This window comes from Pelobates fuscus, chromosome 8 (genome assembly GCF_036172605.1).
Source record: "Pelobates fuscus isolate aPelFus1 chromosome 8, aPelFus1.pri, whole genome shotgun sequence".
Classification (NCBI taxonomy): Eukaryota; Metazoa; Chordata; class Amphibia; order Anura; family Pelobatidae; genus Pelobates; species Pelobates fuscus.
In genome coordinates this window covers 115127415-115152638 of record NC_086324.1, presented here as the reverse complement: position 1 = coordinate 115152638, position 25224 = coordinate 115127415, and the positions used below count along the sequence as shown (strand labels likewise).

Genomic DNA, 25224 nt, shown 5'->3' with positions numbered 1-25224 from the left:
GGTCTGAGCAATGACAGGCTGACCCCCCACCCCATCAACCTCTACAGCAATGCTGGCAGCACTCAAATGTCTATTTCCTAAAGACAACCGCTGGATATGACGCTGAGCTCATGCACTCAACCTCTTTGGTCAATCATGGCGAGGCCTATTCTGAGTGGAACCTGTCCTGTGAAACCGCTGTATGGTCTTGCCCACCGCATTGCAGCTCAGTTTCAGGGTCTTGGCAATCTTCTTATAGCCTAGGCCATCTTTATGTAGAGCAACAATTCTTTTTTTTTTTTTTTCAGATCCTCAGAGCGTTCTTTACCATGAGGTGCCATGTTGAATTTTCAGTGACCAGTATGAGAGAGAAGGATAACACCAAAGTTTACACACCTGCTCCCCATTCACACCTGAGACCTTGTAAAACTGAGTCACATGACACTGGGGAGGGAAAATGGCTAATTGGGCCAAATTTGGACGTTTCCACATGGGGGTGTACTCACTTTTTTTGCCAACGGTTTAGACTTTAAAGGACCACTCTAGTGCCAGGAAAACATACTCGTTTTCCTAGCACTATAGTGCCCTGAGGGTGCCCCCACCCTCAGGGTCCCCCTCCCGCCTGGCTCTGGAAAGGGGAAAAGGGGTAAAACTTACCTTTTTCCAGTGCTGGTCGGGGAGATCTCTGCCTCCGATCCTCCTCCGTTCCGCCCCATCGGCTGAATGCGCACGCGTGGCAAGAGCTGCGCGCGCATTCAGACGGTCGCATTGGAAATCATTTACAATGCTTTCCTATGGATGCTTGCGTGCTCTCACTGTGATTTTCACAGTGAGAATCACGCAAGCGCCTCTAGCGGCTGTCAGTGAGACAGCCACTAGAGGATTTGGGGGAAGGCTTAACCCATTAATAAACATAGCAGTTTCTCTGAAACTGCTATGTTTATAAAAAAAATGGGTTAACCCTAGCTGGACTTGGCACCCAGACCACTTCATTAAGCTGAAGTGGTCTGGGTGCCTAGAGTGGTCCTTTAATGGCTGTGTGTTGTTATTTTGAGGGGGACACACAGTCGGTGTGTCTGTCAGTGAGTGCGTCTGTTTAGGTGACTGGCCCTCCGATCACATGAGTGATGTTTTTACTGACCTTTTTTCAACAACGTGCCAATCATCATCACTTGACAATCTCACCTAATCCAATGGTTTCCAATAGGAAAGCATTCAGAGACTATTGCGCATGAACACGCTTGAATCAGTGCCTTTAGGCACCCTGTGCGAAAAATCCTCACAGTGTTGTCTTCATAATCTTCACTACTTTACATAGACCTCTTGGGAATAAAAATATGCGCTACTTCTCCATTTATCACAGAGCTCCACAACAATAAAACTCCCTGTAATGTGGACCTCTGTGACAAGATCATACACTACAGAACAATACAACTCTAAGTAATGTCTATTAGTGTATCACTGAGCTCCCTAATTATAAAACACAGAGTAATGTGCATTTTATATACCAGAGCTTCACTGTAAGACATCTCACTATAATATAATGTAATGTTTGTGTTGTCTGTGTATGTGTATAGATGTGAGGACTGTGTGTGATATGTATGCGATGTGTTGGCTGTTTGTGATATTTGTAATGGGTGCATTAACTGTGTGTGATATGCGTGTTTTGGTTGTATGTGATATTTGTAATGGGTGTATTGGCTGTGTGTGATGGGTATTTAATTCAGATAAAAATATGCATTTAGGCCTATGTGTGAATGCTGGTGTATATTTTTGCAGAGTTATGTGCACACAGTTATACAATGTCAAATACACCACAGGCACACAGGATCAGGCAGTAACACACATAGCAAAAACACAATAATAGGTCGCGCTATACAGCAAATATTACAATAGATAAAAATATATGTTTTACTCACATATGATAAAAGGACAAACAGAGAATAAAAATAGATATGTGCATAATAGTCCCAATATATAGTAAACTTCTTGTGGGTTCCAATAGGCTAATAGAGACTTGATAGTGTAATCAATGAGAAGCTGGATCTTCTATAGCTTAGGAAATCTTGACTCAATGACTCAAGCCCTGCTAATTAATATATTATGTTTGCACATTTATATCATGATAGGTTTTAATACAAGATGTCTTAAAGGACCAATATAGGCACCCAGACCACTTCAGAGAAACTGCTATGTTTATAATGGGGTTAATCCAGCCTCTAGTGGCTGTCTTATTGACACTAGAGGCGTTACCACACTTCTCACTGTTGTATTCACAGTGAGATGATGGCAGTGTCCATAGGAAAGCATTGAGAATGCTTTCCTATGGACTGGCTGAATGCTCGCGCGGGGCTCCTGCCGCGCATGCGCATTTAGCCGATAACATCGCTATAAAGGAGGAGAGGAGGAGGAGAGTTCCCCGTGGTGGTGGCACCCTCAGGGCACTATAGTGCCAGGAAACAAGTATGTCTTCCTGGCACTATAGTGGTCCTTTAATAAAAGTTAAAGGGACACTATAGTCACCTGAACAACTACAGCGTAATGTATTTGTTCGGGTGAGGTCTATAGCTCCCTGCAGGCAATCTAATGTAAACACTGTATTTTCAGAGAAACTGGAACCAGGAACCAGGTGAGTAAAAGCCTGGAGAGTCCCTTTAAGTTGTGTTCATTGGGTTGCTTTTCTACTATGGGTTTTCTCTTTTTCCCTTATTTTTTATTTTTCATTTAGTCTTTATGATACAACTGGTGACTCCTAAAACGCATATTTTTTTTTTTTTTCCCATTAGGTGTCAAAAACAGATCCTTCACCTAAGAGAGAGATGCCCACGATGATTCTTTTTAATGTGGTCTTTGCTTTAAGGGTAAGAATACAACAGGAGGTTTTGTCTAAATTACTTACAAAAACTGTTGTCAAATTTGGAAAATGCGTGTATTTAGTATTTTCATGACTCATGACATAAAATAATGTACTACTGTAGCCAGATTACAACAAATATTTTTTTTTTATTTTTTTTAAAAAGGCCTTTTCTTTTTCCATCCCCCAGAAGCAAAGGTTGCATACATAAGAACATGTGCCAAGCTGGTACAAAGGCAAATACACTGTACAGGGCAACCTGACATATCTATGAAGGATCAAAAGATTGTTTTTTTGTATGCTTACATAAAGGAAGACAAGCATTAAGTTGGCTTAACAAGTGGTAATTGTACTAGATAGGAAGAATCGACTAAATTGGTTATAAACAATAAGAGCTACAAATAAAGCAAAAAACAAACAAAGAGTGAACTAATACTGGAGTGAATAAAGTACAACGGTCAGTATCCAAGAACCAGGTATTTAGGTATCCGTAAGAGAACAACTTTGCTTTCAATATGGAATCACCATTGTGCAAAATCCAAGCATAAGCTACCAGTGTGGCTTTCTAAAATTTTGCCTGCCTGTCAGCCTTGGAAGTCGAACGCTAGTCATTAGATATGATGTACAATATGGCTTTGGCTGGTTTTGTCACCTTCAGGAGAGTAGCCTGCCTACGGGTAGGATCACACTTGCCAATTTTTACATGTGATTAAAGCTTCAAAATAAGTATTTTAAAGGACCACTATAGTGCCCTGAGTGTGCCCCCACCCTCAGGGTCCCACTCCCATGGCGCTGAAGGAGGAGGGAGGGGTTAATCCCTTACCTTTTTTTCCAGCACCGGTCTCCCTCGCCGCTGGGACTCTCCTCCCTCTTCACCCGCTGAATGCGCATGCGTGTCAAGAGCCGCGCATGCATTCAGCCAGTTCATAGGAAAGCATTCTCAATGCTTTCCTATGGACGCTGGCGTCTTCTCACTGTGAAAATCACAGTGAGAAGCGTGGAAGCGCCTCTAGCGGCTGTTAATGAGACAGAGGCTGGATTAACCCATACGTAAACATAGCAGTTTCTTTGAAACTGCTATGTTTACAGCAAAAAGGGTTAAACCTAGATGGACATGGCACCCAGACCACTTCATTAAGCTGAAGTGGTCTAGGTGCCTGTAGTGGCCCTTTACGTTATTCAGTGTGCATATATGTGTGTGTGTGTGTATGTATATGTATATGTATATGTATATGTGTGTATGTGTGTTCACATGTGTTGTAGTGTTGATAGCAGTATTTGTGTTATAGTGTAGGCAGCAATATGAGTAGCAGTGTGTGTTTTGTAACAGTCTGGCTAGCAGGATGTGTAACATTGTATGCTCCTGACTGAGTTGGCCAGTCTGGCCCAAGTCCAGAAACCTTTGTTCTAGTTAGCAGGTCTTGTGATCTTACCCTGTGTGTTTCTTTTTAGAATGGGCTTATATGCCTTTATTTCCACAGTTATTCAGGGTAAGAGAGTCTTCCTACCCGAGGATAGGGAAGTTCCCTCAGAGGGTCAAACTTTGAGGTGCACTTGTTATTTTTGGATGTCCAGATGCTCCTCTTTTGCAATGCTTCCTTACTTCTTCACAGTCCTTGAAGGCAAATCTGCCTTTTTTGGAGACATTGTCTTCTTCTGACCAAACAGACCAAGAAGTCTCCTGTTCCTGCAAAGCCTCGGCAGATCAAGACCCGACCTCCATCCATCTCTGTTCCCGGTGTGTGCGGCGTTAAGAGACGCCGGCTACTGCGGTTCCATTTCTAATAAAGAAATACCCCTTGCCCATATCAAAGATGGCACTTGTCATAGACGGGCACGCACATTTTAGGGTCAGAGTACACATGTAGCCAATTGCTGCTCTAGAAGGGTTAGTTAAACCCAAATTACATTTTGATTAGTGCCCTGTCATGGTTTCCCTTAGCTGGTTATCCGAGAGAGTGTTACTGATCTTTGTATTTCTGGTATTTTACTTTGGCTTTGTTTGACTTCCCTGATTTCTGGTATCCTTGATTTTTGGCTTTCCCTCATCGTTGTGTCTCATTCTGTATCCCTGACCTTGTCAAGTATTTTGACTATTCTTGGTTACGTTCAGTCCGGCCATTCTAAGGTCTAGTTATACGTTATCCTTATCCTTAGTCCTTAGTGTGATACTATTTATGCGTGCTGGATCAACAGTAATCCTAACATTACAACATGGCCGTAGATCCTGCAGAATTGTGTCAGCACATAGCAGCATGCGAGAGAAAGCTAGAGGAAAATGATCACCGTATGGATCAATTTGCTCAGGCCTTCAGTACGCTTGTTACTCGGACTGCTCATTTACAGCCTGATGTTTCTCTGTCACCTCTGCCTAATGTACCTCCACCTATAGTATATAAGGCACCTACTATCTCTCTATCGCCTCCCCCAAATTTGGTTGGTAATATCCAAGAATGCCGGGGAATTTCTCAATCAGATTGTGTACCACTTTGAGGCCTCACCGGGATCTTTTACCTCGGATAGAGTCAAGATTGGTTACTTGATGAACCAACTTAAAGGTAAAGTCTTAACTTGGGCCAATCCATTATGGGAGAGTAATAGGAGTATTGCTTATAATTACCAGGAATTCCTTGCGGAATTCAAATTAACATTTGAACCATTAGGCGGGGAGGATGACGCTTCCACTGCCCTAATGCGTATCAAACAAGGGAACCGGTCTATTTCAGATTATGCCATAGAATTTCGCACCTAATAGCGTATTGATTTCTGCATTTAAAGAAGGATTATCCAAGGCTATTCTTAAGTGAATTGCTGCCAAAGATCTACCTAAGGGATTGAATGAATTCTTCACATACGTTGTGGGGATATTTATGGGATAATAATAGTAAACAGTTGAGAATTGCCCACTATTTCAATTCTCAGATCCCAAAGATCGTTATCGTGTAAGTGAAATGTATTCCATATAAATAAAATCACAATGTTATAAAAATAGATACAATTTATTGTGACAATTTAAATAATAATGTGTAACATGCGTGACAATACTCAATGAATATTTAGTATAACATGGTATGCAATACAATGGCAATACACTTTCCAATGGTTAATATAGCTTCAATTGTCAAGACAAGATTTATGACTGTCTTTCACAGAGCTTCGAAAGTGAAACTTACACACAGACCTTGCAGCTTAAGGCTATAAAACTTTAGCTGACAGTTAAAATAACCCTTTCAATGCTGGCTAGAGCTCCCAAGTAATTAAGACCTATTCTCATGTGATTTTAAATAAAATAACATTTAAACTAGTTCATTAGTCACTTCCTGGATCCATCCAATAAGTAATCTACCATGTTCTATAAGCAGAATTTTAACTTGCCTAAACAGATATTGTATCTTATGTTAGAGCAAATCTATACACCTGGATAAATACCAAGATATGCTAACATGTGATATGTCACATTAATACATATTATTATTCCTTTCTATCTGCAGAATAGAATAGTTATAACCATGTACTTCTTATTTAACTAAGATTTCTAAATATCGAAATCTGATCGTGATTTATCCAGTCATATATCATGCTATTAGAAAATTTTAATTAATTTAGATTAATTAAATGAAACCAGTATAATTACCAGTTGAGTAGATATTTTCATCAGATTAGTAGGTAGTCTCAGGAACTGAATGGATGTGTCTCTTTCTCTGTCTCCTGACTTAGCCTGCTTCCAACTGCTTCCTCTGCATACCTCCCCCCGACTGCTTAGCCCTTTGCTTCTTTGCTTACTTTCTTGCTTACCTCTCTCTTCCCTTTGTCTTAACTTTTAAAGGGAAAAATTCTCTGTTCGTCACTAGGTGACAGACCAATAGGGAAACTGGAGGTGTGGTTACCTTCCAAATATCAATTTAAGTATTTGGTCTATAGAGGGCAGTCTCGTCCCACTAAACATACCTATCCAGGAAAGAGTTAACTTTTCCTGGTGGCTATTTTGACTTTATTTAGCTTATCTTTATGGTTTTCTATAATTTAAGTTTTCTGTCAGATCAAATAGTTTCTTTAAGTTTTGTCCAGACTATGTGTCTGGCAAATTCTGCTATAATTTCTAATATGACAGTTATAACAAAGTATGACCCCTAAACGTACAATGGGACTTTATACAATATCGAAAGTAAAATTACATTATTTAATCTTCTCTGTCACAAATGTCTGGGTTTAGAATTGATTATATTCCATTAGCATTTAGACAGTCTGTCCATCCCCCGTTATCACTTCTTATCAACAGGTTTGTATATACTAAGCATTCCTTTAGCTCTGGCAAAGTGGTTAGTTTTACAGAAAGGATAGAAATCTTGTGTATTTTGTTAACTTGAAAATAACAAAATGGAGTCTGCTCTGTTCAGAATGATTTAGGCAATATACACTTTAATTTCTATCATAGCACAAAATGTCTGCCGATATAAATACCCTGACATAACCCCCCTTTAGTGCATTTCATAGCAAAATAAATTAATTTAGCTTATGAATAAGCACTACGGAAGTTACCAGACATATTGTGCAATCACATCATTTCTAACATAGGCCGTGCGTGGAATGAACAGTTTTGTATATGTTTGTACCTGTAAATGTTTTGAACTTTACACTTAGTACAATCAACCATAATATCATTATTATCATAGCACACCCAATAACAATCTTAACATGGATGAACCAGTCAACACGAGCAATAAGGTCAGTATCTAACTCAGAGTATTTAAATGTGTCCACAGAAATGTTATCTTTCCTGATTGACATTTGGATAGTGTGGTTGGGCTTATGGTCCAGCAAGAACTTTAGATTAGGATCTAGAGGGATATCTAGATTCTGGAAGGGATCCACCATCTCGATAGCACTCTCGATGACGTCAGTGTACACTGGGTATAGCGTAACGTCACCGATGGTGATGCGAGAGTCGTGGGGTACCTTGATCAGTGAGACAGGTGCTGGTAAGGCAATTACTTTATTCGTCACCTGGTCCCTGCGAAAAACACTCATGTTTTTAAGACACGTGCTTACCAACCATTTATCTTTTACTAAGATAGCATGTACTAACGCATTACTGTCGGTTTTTGACATAGTTACTTGACATGTGTCAGAGCCATGTTTAAGGTACTCGATCCCACACAAGGCATTGGTAGAATCGTACACAAAAGGTTTTCCATCACATTGGAAATTATTGTCTTTGAATTTTTCACAGTCATTCAAAATGGGTATTGAAAACCAATCTGGTATCCACGGTTGAAAAGCCCAAACATCTGGGGTTTGGACTTTTACATGGATATTTTCCTTCCATGTACCGACGTTGTAAATTGTTTTCATTTGAAAAATGTTTTTGGGAGTTACATACCAATAAAAAGCAAATCTCCATACGTTCCGGGTCAATTAAGAGAGGTATAGCGCTCCCCATCTCAAAGGCCAGATTTAATTGCATAGGCTCAATTGTTTCTCCATCCACATTGGCAAGCATCGCATGAACAATATCTTTGGATACAAAATACAGAGGTATGCGTCCCCCTGCCAATTCGATCATTCCAGTTTGCACTTCGTGAAGAAAAGCAAGTGTGTGGAACAATATTGGGTCATGCAGAAATAGAAGTTCACGCTTAAATAAGTCATGACTTTGGTGCAACTCAGTAGATTTGGCAATTAACTCCGAATGCAAATTTGTTGTAACAACTGTGTCTTCCACAATAGTTAGTGTTCTTTGCTGTTTTATCACCTGATGAATATCGTTAATGTGTTGCTTTAGCGCATAGATTTTCATATCCAGCTTTTGGACAGTAATAGAGTTGGCTGCAGACATTCCAGTTGCGACAACTGCACCGACAGTGGCACAAACTAATGCAACAATTATAGCGGTGGGTCGGTTGCTCATCGAAATAGAACTGGATACAAATGGTTTCCGGGCTTGCTCCAGGATGTTTTTCACACGGTCCTGTGCTCTTTGGAGGTGTATCTGGTACCAAGTCTGTAACTCAGGAAGCTGCATCGATGAAATGTTGTATGCCTTCTCAATGGAAATCTTGGGGTCCAAGCTGACGAACACACGTCGGGTAAGGATCCTCTTCTCTGTCAAGATGAACCCTGGTGTGTCTTGAATCAGGATGCCGGAGGATGGTCCCATGTCTGCGATCGGGTCGGTCAGTAGCTCTTGGAACAGGGGCAGTACGATCCAGAAACACGCCACATCCTTCTTGGACATCTTTCGACAGTCACGGATCAGGAACTTGTTTCAGACTTATCTACTAATGATTCAAGGTTTGTTAAGCATGCAAACTTATAACAGTATTGACATCACTTGGCCTAGGACAACACATTATTACGATTCATCAACATATGTATTCTCTCTAATTCTATTTCTATAACTTCATCCCTCACTCCTCAGCAATATGCCTATAGCAGTTAAACAAGCTAGTAACCTGCTTAGAAAATGTAGTTATTGGATGGCAAGGAAATGGTTAATGACATGAACGTACATGAGATCATGGCACCTCACAACATTTCACATCATACGATACCACGTGAATCAAGCATTCATCCAGGTTAGTCGTTCACCCTTCTGCATCCCAATCCACACCTATAATCCATAATTGAGATTTAGGATGACAAGCACGCAACTGGTTAATGTGAACCCACTTTTCAATAAAATCACCATCCTTAGGAATTTTTATCTTCTACGCTACTGGGGAAATTTTGTCAATGATGACATATGGCCCTTTCCAAGAAGGTAAAAATTTATTTTCTTTAACTTGATTTCGCGCAAAGTTATACAGATAGACTTGATCTGTTATCTCATATTCCTTTTTCGTGGTTTTTAAATCGTAATAGGTCTTAACCCCTGTTGCTGCTTTTTCTAGATTATTTTTGTTGCGGACCGTTTCGCTCAGAAGGGGATAAAAACAGTTTAGGCGATAATCCCCTTTCCCATAGGCCAGCAGCTACTGCAATCACCAATCTCCCGAACTCCAAACTGTACGAATTCACCAACTCCCGAACTGGAAACACACGAACCCTGGAATCAGCCGAACAGGAAAAGCATACAATCCGCTTACACTCCTGGCAGTCAGCATACAATCCAATTCCCCCACAGAACGAGACGACACATCGCTTTGAGGGTTAAGCAGGAACTCATTTACTCAGGGCTACCTGCCCAGTATTTATGCAGGTCTCCCACCTGGTGGACACTCCCCTAGGGGACCAAATGGAAGACTGTAACAAAGGACAGACATAAACCAATTACAGACACACAGCAGTAAAATATTCCCACAATGCATCTTGATCTCCTCCCTCTATCCTGGAGATAATTAGAGAAGTAATTCGATTATCTCCCAGGACAGAGGCAAAACTCCATTACACACATGGGACACAAAATACAGTGAAACACCTTAAAATACACAGTTACCTTTTATACATAAAGCACAGACATGTCTCACATCCCCAGATAGCTCAGGTCTGAGTGCACATTATTAGGTGAATGGCACTCAGACCACACAAATACAGTTTAATCGCCATGGAGCCAAAGTCTTTAATCCCACAAAAAGGCTCCATGGCATGGCTATCTGGGTTAACACATATTCTCATATACAAAATACCGAATGCCGGTTTTCGGTTAAACTTGTACGAATAGGAACCAGGCGACGGATGCTCAGCGGTGTTCGTGCAAATAAGTGTCCGTTTTTAGTTCCATAGAATCCTCGCCGAACACCGCTGGTCTTTCGCACGATTAAAATGGCCGCCGCCTCGTGGTCGGCATCCGAACAAAGACCACCCTGGATTTGTCAATTAAGCTGCGGTTAACCGCAGCTTCAGGGAGGAAAATTGAAGGCACACTCCAGCTCCCAGGTGGTCGCGCATTCGTCAGTTTGTTCGGTAGATCAAATCTATCGAACACCCTGGCAGAAACGCACGAATATGCCTTTCTGCAGGGAAAATAAACGGTTTAACCTGCAGGGCCATAGTCCAAAGGGAGCAGGCGAGCAACCAGGCTTCTCCAGTTCACAGTGGCGAGGTTGGTTTCGCCACACTTTTGGGCAAAAGCAAACGCATGCTGTAAATGCTTGTGCAAGTCTTCGATATACTGATGCGTAGTGGCAGCATTGATCAAGTTATGATCAAGTACGATATTGTAAATGCTGTGGTAAAACCATCTTTCTTCCTGTCATCAATTCAAAAGGTGACAATTTGGTAGCAGTGCTAGGTGTAGCTCTAATCGCCATTAAAACTAGGGGCAATTTAATGTCCCAGTCTTCACCAGACTCCTTAACATACTTCTTTAGAATATTAACGATAGACTGGTTATATCGCTGTACCCCCATCGCTGTGCACGATGGGTTGGACCATGGGGTTGATATTGCGGACAAATCAAGCATCCCTGACAGTATGTCTTAACATCTCTTAACATGTGTGGCCAATATGCATAATCACGCAATATCTCATATGTGATCTTATCACCACGATGCCCAGATGTAGGTGCATCATGTGCGTGTTGGAGCATTAACCCTCGGTATACAGTTGGGACTACCCATTGTTGAATACCATGTTTATAAGTTCTGACCAGCAACCCATCCATGATACTAAATTGGACTTTATATCTCGTCAAGATTCGTAAATCTTCATTATCTTTGCAATCCTCATCTGTGATGGGATTTGCAGTAGGGTCTTCTATATGTTTATAGAATATACTTATGACAGGATCGTTCTTCTGACTGGTAATCAGGTCCTCACTAGGAGCTTCTTGACTCCATTGCACGACATTTAAGTCGGCATTATCTCTAGCCTGTCGTCTAGTTATGGCTTCAACGTGAATTGAACCCATAAGATCATCAATGTTTAGGGTTTCACCATTGATGGCTGCTTGTTTTGCCAGTGAATCGGCTAAGTCATTACCATCCTTGTCAATACCTTCTATTTTAGAATGGCCTTTGATTTTCTTCCAATATATGGTTAAACCATGTTCCTTAACCAACTCATCGATTTTACAAAATAATTTCCCATGTTTTACAGGTTTGTTATTGCTTTTCAGCATTTGGTTACGTTTCCAGCTAGGCAGATATTCGACAAAACTGTTGCGAACATAGTTGGAAACAGTTATGATGATAAATTCTGTGATACTATATTCTATTGCCATTTGAATGGTCTTATATACTGCACAGAGTTCGGCTATCTGACTGCTTTTGGGACCAATATTGTATCCTATAGATACATTGGGATAATCACCTATCCAGGCGATTCCGATACCTGCAACTAACTTCCGTTCAGCACCAGCGGCGTGGTGATATGAACAACCATCAATGTATACCCACGGTAGTGGTCGACAGTATTCCTCGTCATAAACTTTATAAGGGGATAGCATTGCTCTTCTATGAAGTCATCTCCGGTGTCATTATCATCCAGAGATGGAGCAGTACAGTCATGTAATTCTGCTAAACCTTGGGCAACTGGGCTTCTCTTATTGTGTTTATAACGGACTTCTAATGGCCATCCCTGTAAGGATAGAGTCCATGCAGTAATCCGACTGTTAGAGAGATTACCGTCTCTAATTCTTTCACTCTGCAGATACTGTAGAGGTTGGTGAGCTGTTTCTACAATTATTTTCTCACCTTGGATATAGCTACGAAAATATTGTAGTGCCCAGACAGTCGACAATAACTCCTTCTCATACGTGTTGAATTTAACTTCAACAGGTGACAGTCTTGCTAGCATATGCAATAACTTTGTTTAAACTGTCCTGCTTCTGATACAGAAAAGCACTGATGCTTAAATCGGTAAAACCTGTCTCCAGATAGAAGGGTTTACCCCCCCTCTGGGTATGCTAAACAGGGTGCCTGAGTGAGCTTCCTTCTCAGTTCACTTACCGCTTGGTCCTGAGGCTCCCCCCAGTTCCAGGTAGTTTCCTTTTTAAGCCGGTGTAAGAGTGGTTTCGTTATTTCTGCATAGTTATCTATAAACTTACGGGAGTAATTAGTCATACCAAGGAACAATCTTAATTCCCTGATGTTTGAAGGTGTTTTAGCCTTTAGTACGGCTTCAACCTTCTTCCTCCGCCGATTTAATCCTTCAGAAGTTACCTCATGTCTGAGGAAGTTGACATGGTTGCGACACCATTGCGCCTTTTGTAAAGACTGTTTAATCCCTGCCTCTCTTAACTGAGTGAGAACATTTCTAATCTCTATGATATGCTTATCAAAGGAAGTGCTTTTCAGCAAGACATCGTCGACATATGATAACGTTCCTCTCTCGAGTGCGTCAGGCATAGCTTTATGCATGAACACAGCGAATTCATGACCAGAGTTTATGTAACCGAAGGGCATACGGGTCCAGGTATACTGCTGCTTTCCAAATGTGAAGGCCAATTTGTATTGGTCTTCATTATGGACTGGTACAGTCCAATATCCCTGCGCACAGTCAATGGCAGTGAATATTTTGGATCCCTGCATTTGTACCAAGCATTGGTCTATGTATGGCACTGGCCAACCAGACATATAGACAAGTTTATTTAGCTGTCGTAAGTCAGCGCATAACCGCCATTGTCCATTAGGTTTCAGAATCCCCAAGATCGGATTATTATACGAACTGTGCACTGGACGTATAATGCCCCTTTCCTTTAAATTCTGAATGATGTCTTGTAGACCATCGTATGACGCTAATGGGAGTCTATATTGTTTGATAAATACAGGTGGTAAATTTGGATCAGTTTGTATTCTGGCTACGTGGAGGTTAGTTAACCCACAGTCGTAGGAATCTTTGGCAAAAATATCTTGGAATTCCAAAAGGATTTCCTTTAGCTGCTGTCGCTCAGCATCGTTGGAGCAACCGTCAGCTAAAGATATTTGCTCTTCTAGCCTTTCCTGAAATCCTGGAAAGATTTCAGGCTGGCCTATCTCATAAGCTTCTTCAAGCCTAGAAGTTAGGTCAGTTCGGTGTTGACTTACCTTTTCTCTTTGGTCGTGATACTCTTGTGATTCCTGCTCATTGAGCGGATGATCGAAGGTGATTGATGCTTCTTCGATTTTACACAAGCCGTCTTCGACGTTGAAGGGATACACAGATAGGATAGTGAATAATCCTTCTGGGGAGGAATGGAATATTTGATCGATAATTTCGTCCTCAGTTAAGTATTCTTCAGGGATGAGGCCTATAATTTGGTTTTGGAAACCAAATGTATAGTACTCAGCATCCAATGCTAGACCTAATAACGTTCCTTTTGGTAAAGTAACACTATTGGGTGTAACATTGTTGACCATTATACAGGTGGAATTCTTACCAATACTTACCATTGGTGTATGTGTTACCACCATCCCTAATTGTTGTATCCTGTTGGATAAACAGATTAGGGCATCAGAGTTTTCTAATCTCTGACCCTCCTTGACCTGTAGTGGTAAAAGAAAGTTACTTGTCCCTTGTGGAATGGTTATGTCATCAGGCACTTGGATACTTACCGCATATGGGAGTATTTGTCCTGATTTCAGGGCATTTTCCTCGTGAAGGTATCCACAAGGATTACCTTTTAACCTTGTCCACAAGTTGGAATTAATCAGGTCAAGGTGTATGGCAAAACGATGTATGACATCATTGCCAATGTAAACCTGATTGCGAGGTTTGTCTATCTCTAGGAATAAATGTTTAACTGTCTTATTTCCGATGGAAATACATAGTAAACATATTGCTATCACATTGTGACTCTCTGATTCGCCATCCAGGTTCTGGATCCACCTGTCATGTGGGGAAGCGTACCTGATCATTTTAGGATTAGCGATCTGCTTTAACAGACTTCTGCTAATATAGCTGTTCTCACTCTTTAAGTCCAGCTTTGCATTCCTATTTCTTCCTAAGTCATTTATCTGAATAGGAAAGAATAAGTTGTTATTAACCCTTTCAATTCTGGCAAGGAATTGAGCATGACCTGCCAGATCTACAGATTCAACATAGTCCCCGTGGAGAGAAATGGTTAAAACATCACCTTCCAGAGAGACATTCTGGATCCTCTCTGGAGCAATTCTTACGGAATGCTCATCTACAGGTGCGATTGCGTCATTCACCTGCAGGATAGTCACGTCAGGTGACTGACTATTCCTAAAATGTACCTCAATCGAGTCAGGTCTTTCTTCTATCACATGGCAGTTACGATCAGATTGTACATGTGATTTCTCATAGGTTATAGGAACCTTAGCTTGTGACCATACAATTCCATTCACACAGTCAATAATTGTGTTAAGTCTTCTGAGTATGTCTATACCCAGAATCAGTCGGTTATAGGGGAGATCTACCACTATCACCGGGTGTCTAAAGGTTTTGTTACCTATTTTAAACTTTAACCAGGTATTGCCAATAACATGAAGTGCATTTCCTCCAACACTCAATAGAGCATTGGGGAAATCTTTTAGCTTCGGCTTATCCGTTGCCAAGTCCATTACCTGCTGGAAGTAGGTATTGGATAAGATCATGGCTTGTGAACCAGTATCTATTAACCCTTTGAAAGGCTGGGGTAGCGAATACTGTATTTCTACAGACATGTAGTACCTTCCTTCATGTTCTTCTAATTCACAAAAGAATTTAGAGTGTGTCAACATATTACTTGTTTTCCATACATTACCGGTCACAGCAGTAGTTTCTACCTGTACTGAGGAATGCTCAGTCTTACCCACAGGCCCATCCTTTGTAGGAATATCTTGAACTGTCAAGCGGGAACTAGTGGTCGGCATCTCATCAGTTAACCCTTTCAGGTCTGGATCCTGGAAACTAGTGGTTGCTAGGGCTATTTTAGCCTTTGGCTGAAATGAAAAAACAGAGGAACACGTTGCGCCCCCTCACCCGGAAGTGAAGTGACGGAATAGGCAATAGGTTTCCTAACACAACTATTGTTTATTTGACTGTTAGTACCTGGAAAGGAAACAGGGTTAGGTATTACATCTACTGATAACCTATCCTGTTTAGTCACTGTAGCTATATTTGCTGCGGCACTTGTTGCTGTTGCTGCAGTTGCACAGGTGGCTCTTTCCTGGGAGCTGTTCCTAAAAAAGGATTATTTTCAAAGACTTGGTTGATCTTTGTCATTTGCTCCATTAATTTGCCCATCTGATCTGTCAATTGACCAACCTGACGACGCAAATTATTTCCCCCATTGCCGTTTTGTCTTTGACCATTAGAGTTTGGCTGGGATGGCTGAGACTGCTGGGAGTTACTGGAATCAGATTGGTTGTTTCTGTTTCCATATCTCCTATTTCCCTGAGGATTCCTTCTCCATTGGGAATTGCCTTGGTTCTTATTGACCCAGGGGCGTTTATTCCCATTGGAATTGGATTTTTCAGAGTTATTGTCAGAGGAGTTTGCAGAATTGCTTCTGGCGTTTTCCTGTTTCTGAGGCTTTGGTGTTTTCAAAACCTCAGAATAGGTCCTCTTTTTCTGTTGGGTTTCTAAACCTAACTGAATTTTAGTCTCTGACACCATTTTATCACCAGGTTTCTTAACCTTTGGCTGATTTTCGTCATGTGCATGGTGTATGGTATACAATTTCATGCACTGACTGACTAGCCATTCTAATGGTAGTTTGCAATCATAATCTCTTGCGAGATTCATTTGTATACTTACCGGCATGGCATGAAAATACAGATCTTTGAAATCTGTGCTTTCATACCTGGGTTTTCTTTGGGCCACGGAGTATGCATTCTTAAGAATTACTTAAAATTATCTGGGGCTTTGATCTGGACGGCACTTTAAGTTATAAAGCGCCTTCTTTGCAGAAGCAATGGTTTTATACTTGCCATATTCCATGATTATTTCATATTTCATCTTGGACCAGGACATTAACTGCATAGCTTGAAGACTCTCTAGATAAACACGGCACATTGAATCAAAGGTCCATGTAATGAACCATTTATTTTGAATGTCATCATACATGCCCAATGTATTCATTGCTCTATCATAATTTTCCAGATGTTCAGATATGTTTCCTGAACCTCTAGAAAATTGTGGGACAGTCTCTCTAAGGAACTTAACAACCTTTGGCGATTCATAAACAGGCGTTGTTGATTTGCGACTTCTGTTTCTTTTTAAACGTCTATGCGATCTGTCTGCTGAAGAGGAATTAGACCCGTACAACAGTGCAGATGGCATATCAGTTACATGGCCTTCAGAGTGGACAGTGCAATCACTTTCACTCCCATCACTCTGAGCTTCTTGTTCACTGTCACAATTCTGATTAGCATCAGAATCCTGCCAGTGTACAGAACCATGTCTGTTTTCATTCCTATCACCTTGAACTGGACTCTCCCTCTCAAGTTTGGCCAAGACAGCTTTTTCAAACTGTTCTGCCCAAGATTGCCAAGGTTGTTTGGCAATGCCAGGAGATGGAGAATTCTGTTTCACAGGTGATATTCCTGAATTACTCACCTCATTCCTTACAGAACCTGGTCTGGTGTGGGAAAATCATGACAAGGAGGGGATTTATAGATAGTCTTTTCTTTCATTTTTGTGCAACTTTTTGGCACAGAATGATGGCTATCAACCTCACTGCCTGATTCCTGGCTTTCCTTTTCATATTCATCCAATTGCATTTTGAGCTGATTTATTTCCTGTGCATATTTATCCATCAAAGCTGTCATTTCTTTTTCATGATCAGCCTGACGAGTTTTATGCTCAGCAAGTAAATCTTGGAGTTTCCCATCTTGAATGCCAAATTGTTCACTGTACGTGTCCAGTTTGGTATTCAATACCTTGTTTTCATCTAACGCCTTAAGAAGTGCTGTCATAAAGAAAGGCCAAGAGTGTATTATGTACCCCATTTTTTTCCTCTATGTTCTTTTGTTCAGCAATTACTTTAAGATGTTTTAGTATGTGTTCATCAGTTATCATCGTGCATTTAGCATCCCATTCTATGCTTTTTAACCAAACATCATAGCTTAAATCATTTTTCATATGTTTATGAATATTGATTAGAGCATTTTTTCTTAGGTCTTCAATTATTTCACAATTATCTGTTACAGATTTTTCGCTACCGCTGGCCATATTTTATACAGTGATTTAATCTCAATACAAAACTCTTTTCTATATTAAGATTAATTGCATGAATTACACAAATTTTATTGTACATGGAATATAATTTCAACTTAAACGATCTCAGCAGTGCCTCCAATTTGTGGGGATATTTATGGGATAATAATTGTAAACAGTTTGAGAATTTCCCACTATTTAAATTCTCAGATCCCTAAGAACGTTAATCGTGTTAAATTAAATTTATATCATATAATTAATATCACGAATTGTTATAAAAATATAATTTTTATTTTTAACAATTTAAATTAATAATGATGAGTAACATGCATGATATTAATCAATGGAATTCGAGTATAACAATATGCAATACAATATGGTAATTTAAAACAACATTTCCTAATGACTAAGACGTAGTTTAAAATCTAAAGCATTAGGTGTCAAGATTGATTTACGACCCTTTCACAGAGACAAAGAAGGTTTCACAGGGAGACAGAGCATTCCTTTGAGCTGCAGCGTGAAGTTGTAGAAACAACTTTAGCTGGCAGAAGTAACCCTTTCAATGCTGGCTAGACCTCTTCTAGGGATTTAAGATCTACTCCTATGTAATTTTAAATAAAAATAAAATTTAACCAGTCATCAACCACTTCCTTGATCCAATGAGATGTCTACATGTATATAAGCAAAATTTGTCTAACAGATATTTTATCTTATATTGGAGCCAATCACTACAGCTGGATAAACGGTCATGATATGCTAACGTGATATTAATCACACAAATACATTAATGGCTATATTAATCCCAGCTGCAGATAGGATGCTATAACCATATATATATTCTTTAATAATTAAGATTTCTAAATATGAAATCTAATCATGATTTATCCAGTCATATATCATGCTATTAATTTAATTAAATGCCTGTATATTTACCATTTATGTAGATATTTTCTCATCAGATATTCCCAGGTAGCTAAGTGTCATGGGTCTCTTTCTCTGAGCCTGCTCTCTGCATCTCTCCGAATTTGAATCTGCATCCCAATCTGACTCTCAATCTCCTTCCATCTCCTTTCTTTTGTCTTACTTTTTAAAGGGAAATTTTGCTCAGTACGTCAGTGGTTTATGACCAATCAAAACACTGTAGGCGTGGTTATCTTCTAATCATAAATTTATTATTTGAACTCAAGGGGGCAGTCTTGTCCCACTAAGCATACCTATCCAGGAAAGAGTTAACTTTTCCTGGTGGCTATTTTTGACGTCATTTACGTTATCTATATGTGGCCTATAACTTATTTTATCTTTCAGATCAAGAGGATTTCTTCAGACTATGCGTCTCCATTTTCTGCTATAATTCCTAAAATTGATAGTTTAAACTATAGATGAAATTCTTTAATACAATGGGATGTTGTACATGTAGAAAGTAACATTTAATTATTTAATCTTCTGTCACCTCTGTCTGGGTTTAGAATTTACTCTTGTTCCATTCGCAATTAGACAGTCTGTCCACCCCCATTCTCAATGTCTTATCTATTTGGTTTGTTTATATACACATTCGATTCAGCTCTGGCTAAGCGGTCAGTTTTAGAGAAAGGAAAGAAATTCTGTGTCTCTTTTGTTAGCTTGAAACTAACAAAATGGAGTCTGGTTTGTTCATTTTGATTTCAGAACATACACTTTGTATTTCTATCATAGCACAAAATGTCTGCCGATATAAATACCCTGACACTACTGGAGGTGTTCTTAGGCTGTAAAGTAAACAGAGTTTTTTTGTGTGAAAAGACCATGTTTACAGCTAAAAGCCTGCAGGGACATTAAACTGTAGTTGTTCTGGTGACTTTAGTGTCCTTTAAGTTTAACCATGTAGAGATTTAAAAAAATTAAATATTGACTGATTACTTTCTATGACGTGACCTAAAAATTGCTGCACTATACTTAATTGGTTTGTGTAATCTAACAAATATGACAAATATGTGGTAAAATGTTTTGAGTAACAGTTTTGTTTCATGTCACAAACAGGCCAATGCAGACACCTCTGTTATAAACTGCTTGCACAACCTTTCTCGTCGAATTGCCATAGTTCTACAACACGAAGAACGTCGTTGTCAGTACTTGACCAGAGAAGCCAAACTCATCATGGCCATTCAGGATGAAGTGTCTGCTATGTCTGAAAGTAAGCTTAAGTAGTAATGTATTTTAGTTCTGCATTCTGTTTGAGATATGTATATGAGACATTGCATTCCTGGCACTTAAAGGACCACTCTAGTGCCAGGAAAACATACTCGTTTTCCTGGCACTAGAGTGCCCTGAGGGTGCCCCCACCCTCAGGGACCCCCTCCCGCCCGGCTCTGGAAAGGGGAAAGGGGTTAAATCTTACCTTTTTCCAGCGCTGGGCGGAGAGCTCTCCTCCTGCCCTCCTCCTCCGATCCGCCTCTTCTCCTCCCTGTCGGCTGATTCGCACGCGCAGCAAGAGCTGCGCGCGCATTCAGCCGGTCACATAGGAAAGCATTCATAATGCTTTCCTATGGACGCTGGCGTGCTCTCACTGTGAAAATCACAGTGAGAAGCACGCAAGCGCCTCTAGCGGCTGTCAATGAGACAGCCACTAGAGGACATAGGGGGAAGGCTTAACCCATTCATAAACATAGCAGTTTCTCTGAAACTGCTATGTTTATGAAAAAATGGGTTAACCCTAGAAGGACCTGGCACCCAGACCACCTCATTAAGCTGAAGTGGTCTGGATGCCTAGAGTGGTCCTTTAAGTTATTATTACCTCTCAACCATGGAAGTATGTAAAGGACCACTATAGGCACTCAGATTACTTCAGCTGAATTAAGTGGTATGGGTGCCAGGTCCCCCTAGTTTTAACATTGCAGCTTAAAATCTAGAAGTATTAGAGAAACTGATATGTTTACACTGCAAGGTTAAACCAGCCTCTAGTGACTGTCTCCCTGACGGCCACTAGATACGCTTCTGCGATTTATACTGAGTAAATCACACTTATTTGATGCTGGGTATCCTCACGGAGCTAGGGCTGCATAAGCAAAGTAATTTTAACTCATAACTGGCAGAGAATTGAGCAGTGAGACTGCAGGGTCCTTATTTATACACTAAAGCTGCTTCATTAAGCTAAAGTTGTTTTGGTGCCTAGAGTGGCACTTTAACTATATGCCACTGCCTGGCATAGGCCAAATAGTACTTAACCCCTTAAGGACGGTGGGCGTTCTATGCCGTCCTTCGGGACCCGGCTCTAAACGCCGGCGGCAGCATAGAATGTCCTATGTACTTACCCGGTCGCTGGCGATGGCGGTATGGGGACTCACCTGGGAGCCCAGGGAGTCCCCCTTCTTCCTCTCCCCCTGGGCCATGTGATCGCGAGGTCCTTGTGAGGACGGCATATCAGTCCATGTCAATGCCAGCAGGGGGAGTGCCTGTAGTGACAGGTACTCCACCTGCTGCATGAAAAAAGTTAAAGTTACAGTTTAAAATAAAATATATACTTAGATCATATATATATATATATATATATATATATATATATATATATACATACATGCATACTGTCGAAGTGTATTTTAATATTAATATATATAATAAATATATATTAATATCAAAATACACGTACAATGATATTGATTAAATATATATATATAATTTTTATTATATATATATAAAATAAATATGTAAATACGTTAAAAATAAAATAAATTTAAAAAATAGAAATGTAAAAATAAATTAAAAAAAATAGAAATTTAAAAAAGTGTAAATTTGTTCTAACTGTATTTTAAAATTAATATATAGATATCAAAATACATGTACATAAGTATATATCACTTTTTATAAATAAAAATGTCAAAAATATATATACATATATATCTATACATATATATATATATATATAATACACGTGTGTGTGTGTGTGTGTGTGTGTGTATATATATAATACATGTGTGTGTGTATATATATATATATATATATATATATATATATATATATATATATATATATATATATAAACAAACAGTACCCCTCATGTACAGGTTTTATGGTGTCTTGGAAAGTTACAGGGTTAAATATAGTGCTAGCAAATTAAATTCCCTGGACTTTTGGCCTGGGTTGTCAGGCAGGTCCCGCAAATTGTAATTAATAAAATGACCTAATTATGTAAAATTATTATATATATATATATATATATATATATATATATATATCAGATGTATGTTACCTGTTATAAAATAATATCAAGTTTTTTCTACAAAGACCTGAGAGTGCATCTCTTTCCTTCTTGCTTTATATGTATATATATGTATACGTGTGTGTGTGTGTGTGTGTGTGTGTATATATATATATATATATATATATATATATAATAATTTGACATAATTAGGTCATTTTATTCATTACAATTTGCGGGACCTGCCTGACAACCCAGGCCAAAAGTCCAGGGAATTTAATTTGCTAGCACTATATTTAACCCTGTAACTTTCCAAGACACCATAAAACCTGTACATGAGTGGTACTGTTTTACTTGAAAGACTTCGCTGAACACAAATATTAGTGTTTCAAACAAGTAAAATGTATTACAACTACGATATCGTTAGTGAAGGTGAAATTTTTTGCATTTTTCACACACAAATGGCACTTACACGGACGATATAATTGTTGTGATACGTTTTACTGTTGTGTTTTTTTGTGTGTGTGAGTTGGAGTTTTATTTTTACATGATATTAATAAACTGTGTTGCACTTTCTTTCCTTGGTTTGTATCTTTGAAGATCCGTTACTGTGATCACTGCTGTTGGATACAAAGTTTACACAGAATACTCCTAATTTCCTAAACCACCGCTGTGGAGGTAGAAATCATACACATTTACCTCAATACCCAGCTTCCCCACAAACACTTATTTGGGGCTATTGCACAGCGCTGACATTTATCTACTTTTGGACATTCTATCACATAGGTTTGCGGAATAACCTTTTATGTCTGGCAGCTAAAAAAATGTTTATCTTTGGACTTTTAATATTTGGTGTCATACAGACAATTTAATTTTATATTGTGCTTTTTTGTTCTATTTTTTGTGTATCTCCAAAATTACCTAACAAAAATAGAGAGCTTCACGGACGGCGTCCTCATTAAGGGGGGTGACTTAGACACTACCTCCCAGGCTACACAATATAATTGAACAACTCGCTCCAGAATGAAACATCTGCTAGACAAAGCCTTCCTTTACGAAGACTGGAGAATAACACACCCCACAGCACGAGACTACTCTTACTACTCCACAGTCAAACAAACCTACTCTAGACTAGACCTGTTCTTCCTCCATCACCGACACCTACACCTCATACAGGCAATTGAATATGGCCCCATTACATGGTCAGATCACGGCCCCCTCACCATGTCCATACAAATACCGACATTACCTGCTACAAAAGCTCACTGGAAGCTCAATGACACCCTACTCAACGACCCCATTAACGTGACAACCCTAAGCGATACCATGCACAATTATTTCACAGACCACTCTGCACCCTCCATATCCCCTACAGTAATATGGGAAGCGCATAAAGCGGTATTTAGAGGGCACATTATATCACTAGCATCCAAGTAGAAAAAACAAAAGGAAGAGCAGGTCACGCTGCTCACGAACGAGATAAGGAATCTGGAAGATAAACACAAACAAAACACTACGCTGTAGTGTCGACAAACGCTCCGCGCTACAAACTGTCCTAAATGCTAAACTTAAATACTCAATCCTTAGGACCAAACATACGTATTACACCTAGGGGGGTAAATGCGGACGTCTACTACCAAAAGCACTATAAAAAAGCAGGCAACAAACCTTTATAGCACAGATTAAAAATCCTTCAGGGGAAACCACCCATTACTAGCCAGACATACTAAAAGAATTCCACTCCTACTACACTAACCTCTACAATCTGAGATCAAGCCCTCCCACCGCATTAGAAATCCAGAGTTTTTTAGCAAATAAGGTAAAACAAACCATCCCCTCGAATATTAGACGAACCTTAAATGAACCAGAAGAAGTCTCAGTTACTATCAAACCGCTCCCAACAGGAAAAAGCCCAGGCCCCGATGGCTTTATAGCTAAATACGTTAAGATTTTCTCCCACATCTTGAGCAAGCCATTTATGAATGCCTACAACTCGCTTACAAAAGGAACCCACATCCCGAATGAGGCTCTAGAAGCCCACGAGACTTTGATTCCCAAACCAGGTAAGGACCACACGGAGTGTGGTAGTTACCGCCCAATTTCAATAATTAAAGTTGATCTAAAAAATTTTACGAAAATCTTAGCTACCCGACTCAAACCGCTACTACAGGGACTAATCCATCCAGATCATGCAGGCTTTGTACCCGGCAGAGAGGCTAAAAACAATACAACCAAACTACTAAACCTAATACACAGGGCAAACAAGATGCAGAATCGGAGCCTTATACTTAAAATAGATGCGGAAAAAGCATTTGGTAGGGTAGAGAGGACCCTATTAAAGGAAACAATTCGGGCTATGGGTTTTGGCCCAAAATGGCTTTCCTGGATTTCAACCATATACTCCTCCCCTGGAGCGAACATAAGAGTCAACGGCCTACTATCGGAAATAGTCCACATATCTAATGGCACGAGACAGGGGTGCCCACTCTTCCCACTCCTCTTCATCCTTACCATGGAACCATTTCTACAGGGCATAAGAGACAACCCCAACATACAAGGCATTAGAGTAGGTGACAAGGTATATAAAGTAGCAGCCTTCGCTGATGACCTGCTTTTCACCATCACAAACCCAGAATCCACATTGCCACACTTACTTAGAGAAATTAATACAAACAACCACATATCAAACTTTAAGGTAAACATGAGCAAAAGTGAGATCCTACCCCTTGAAATGACAGAGGCCACCCGCATACAGGTAAAGCAAACCTACCCATTCAGATGGTCCACAACTGCAGTTAAATACCTAGGGGGTGAACCTTACCTCAACATTACCTCAACACTAGCAAAAACCTTTGAGCTTAATTTTCCACCACTCCTTGCCAACATAACAGCAGACCTTATGGAGGGGAATAAAACACACTTTGGGTGGCTGTGCAGGGTCCACATCCTGAAAATGTCCTTACTACCAAAAATCCTCTACCTACTACAAACACTGCCCATTAACATACCACACTCATTCTTCTCACATATAAATCGTCTCATCACACCATACATCTGGGCAGGAAAACACCCTTGGATCCAATATAGGCTACTGACAAGACACAAAACACAAGGGGGGCTTGGGTCTTCCTGACATAGAATCATATCATAAAGCAATCATACTTACACAAATCCACAAATGGTCAATCCCACGCAGCAA

The 25224-nt window shown here is 39.9% G+C and overlaps 1 protein-coding gene across 7 annotated transcripts in view; it reads left to right on the top strand.

The window, feature by feature from the left end:
* NPRL3 (NPR3 like, GATOR1 complex subunit) overlaps positions 1-25224 on the top strand; it is a 453622-nt gene that overhangs the window by 146892 nt on the left and 281506 nt on the right. For all 7 annotated transcript variants that reach the window (XM_063430229.1, XM_063430228.1, XM_063430232.1 and 4 more), the window contains 2 exons: positions 2766-2840; positions 19871-20024. In XM_063430229.1, coding sequence (XP_063286299.1) covers positions 2766-2840; positions 19871-20024 — 229 coding nt within the window. The remainder of the gene's footprint in view (positions 1-2765; positions 2841-19870; positions 20025-25224) is intronic.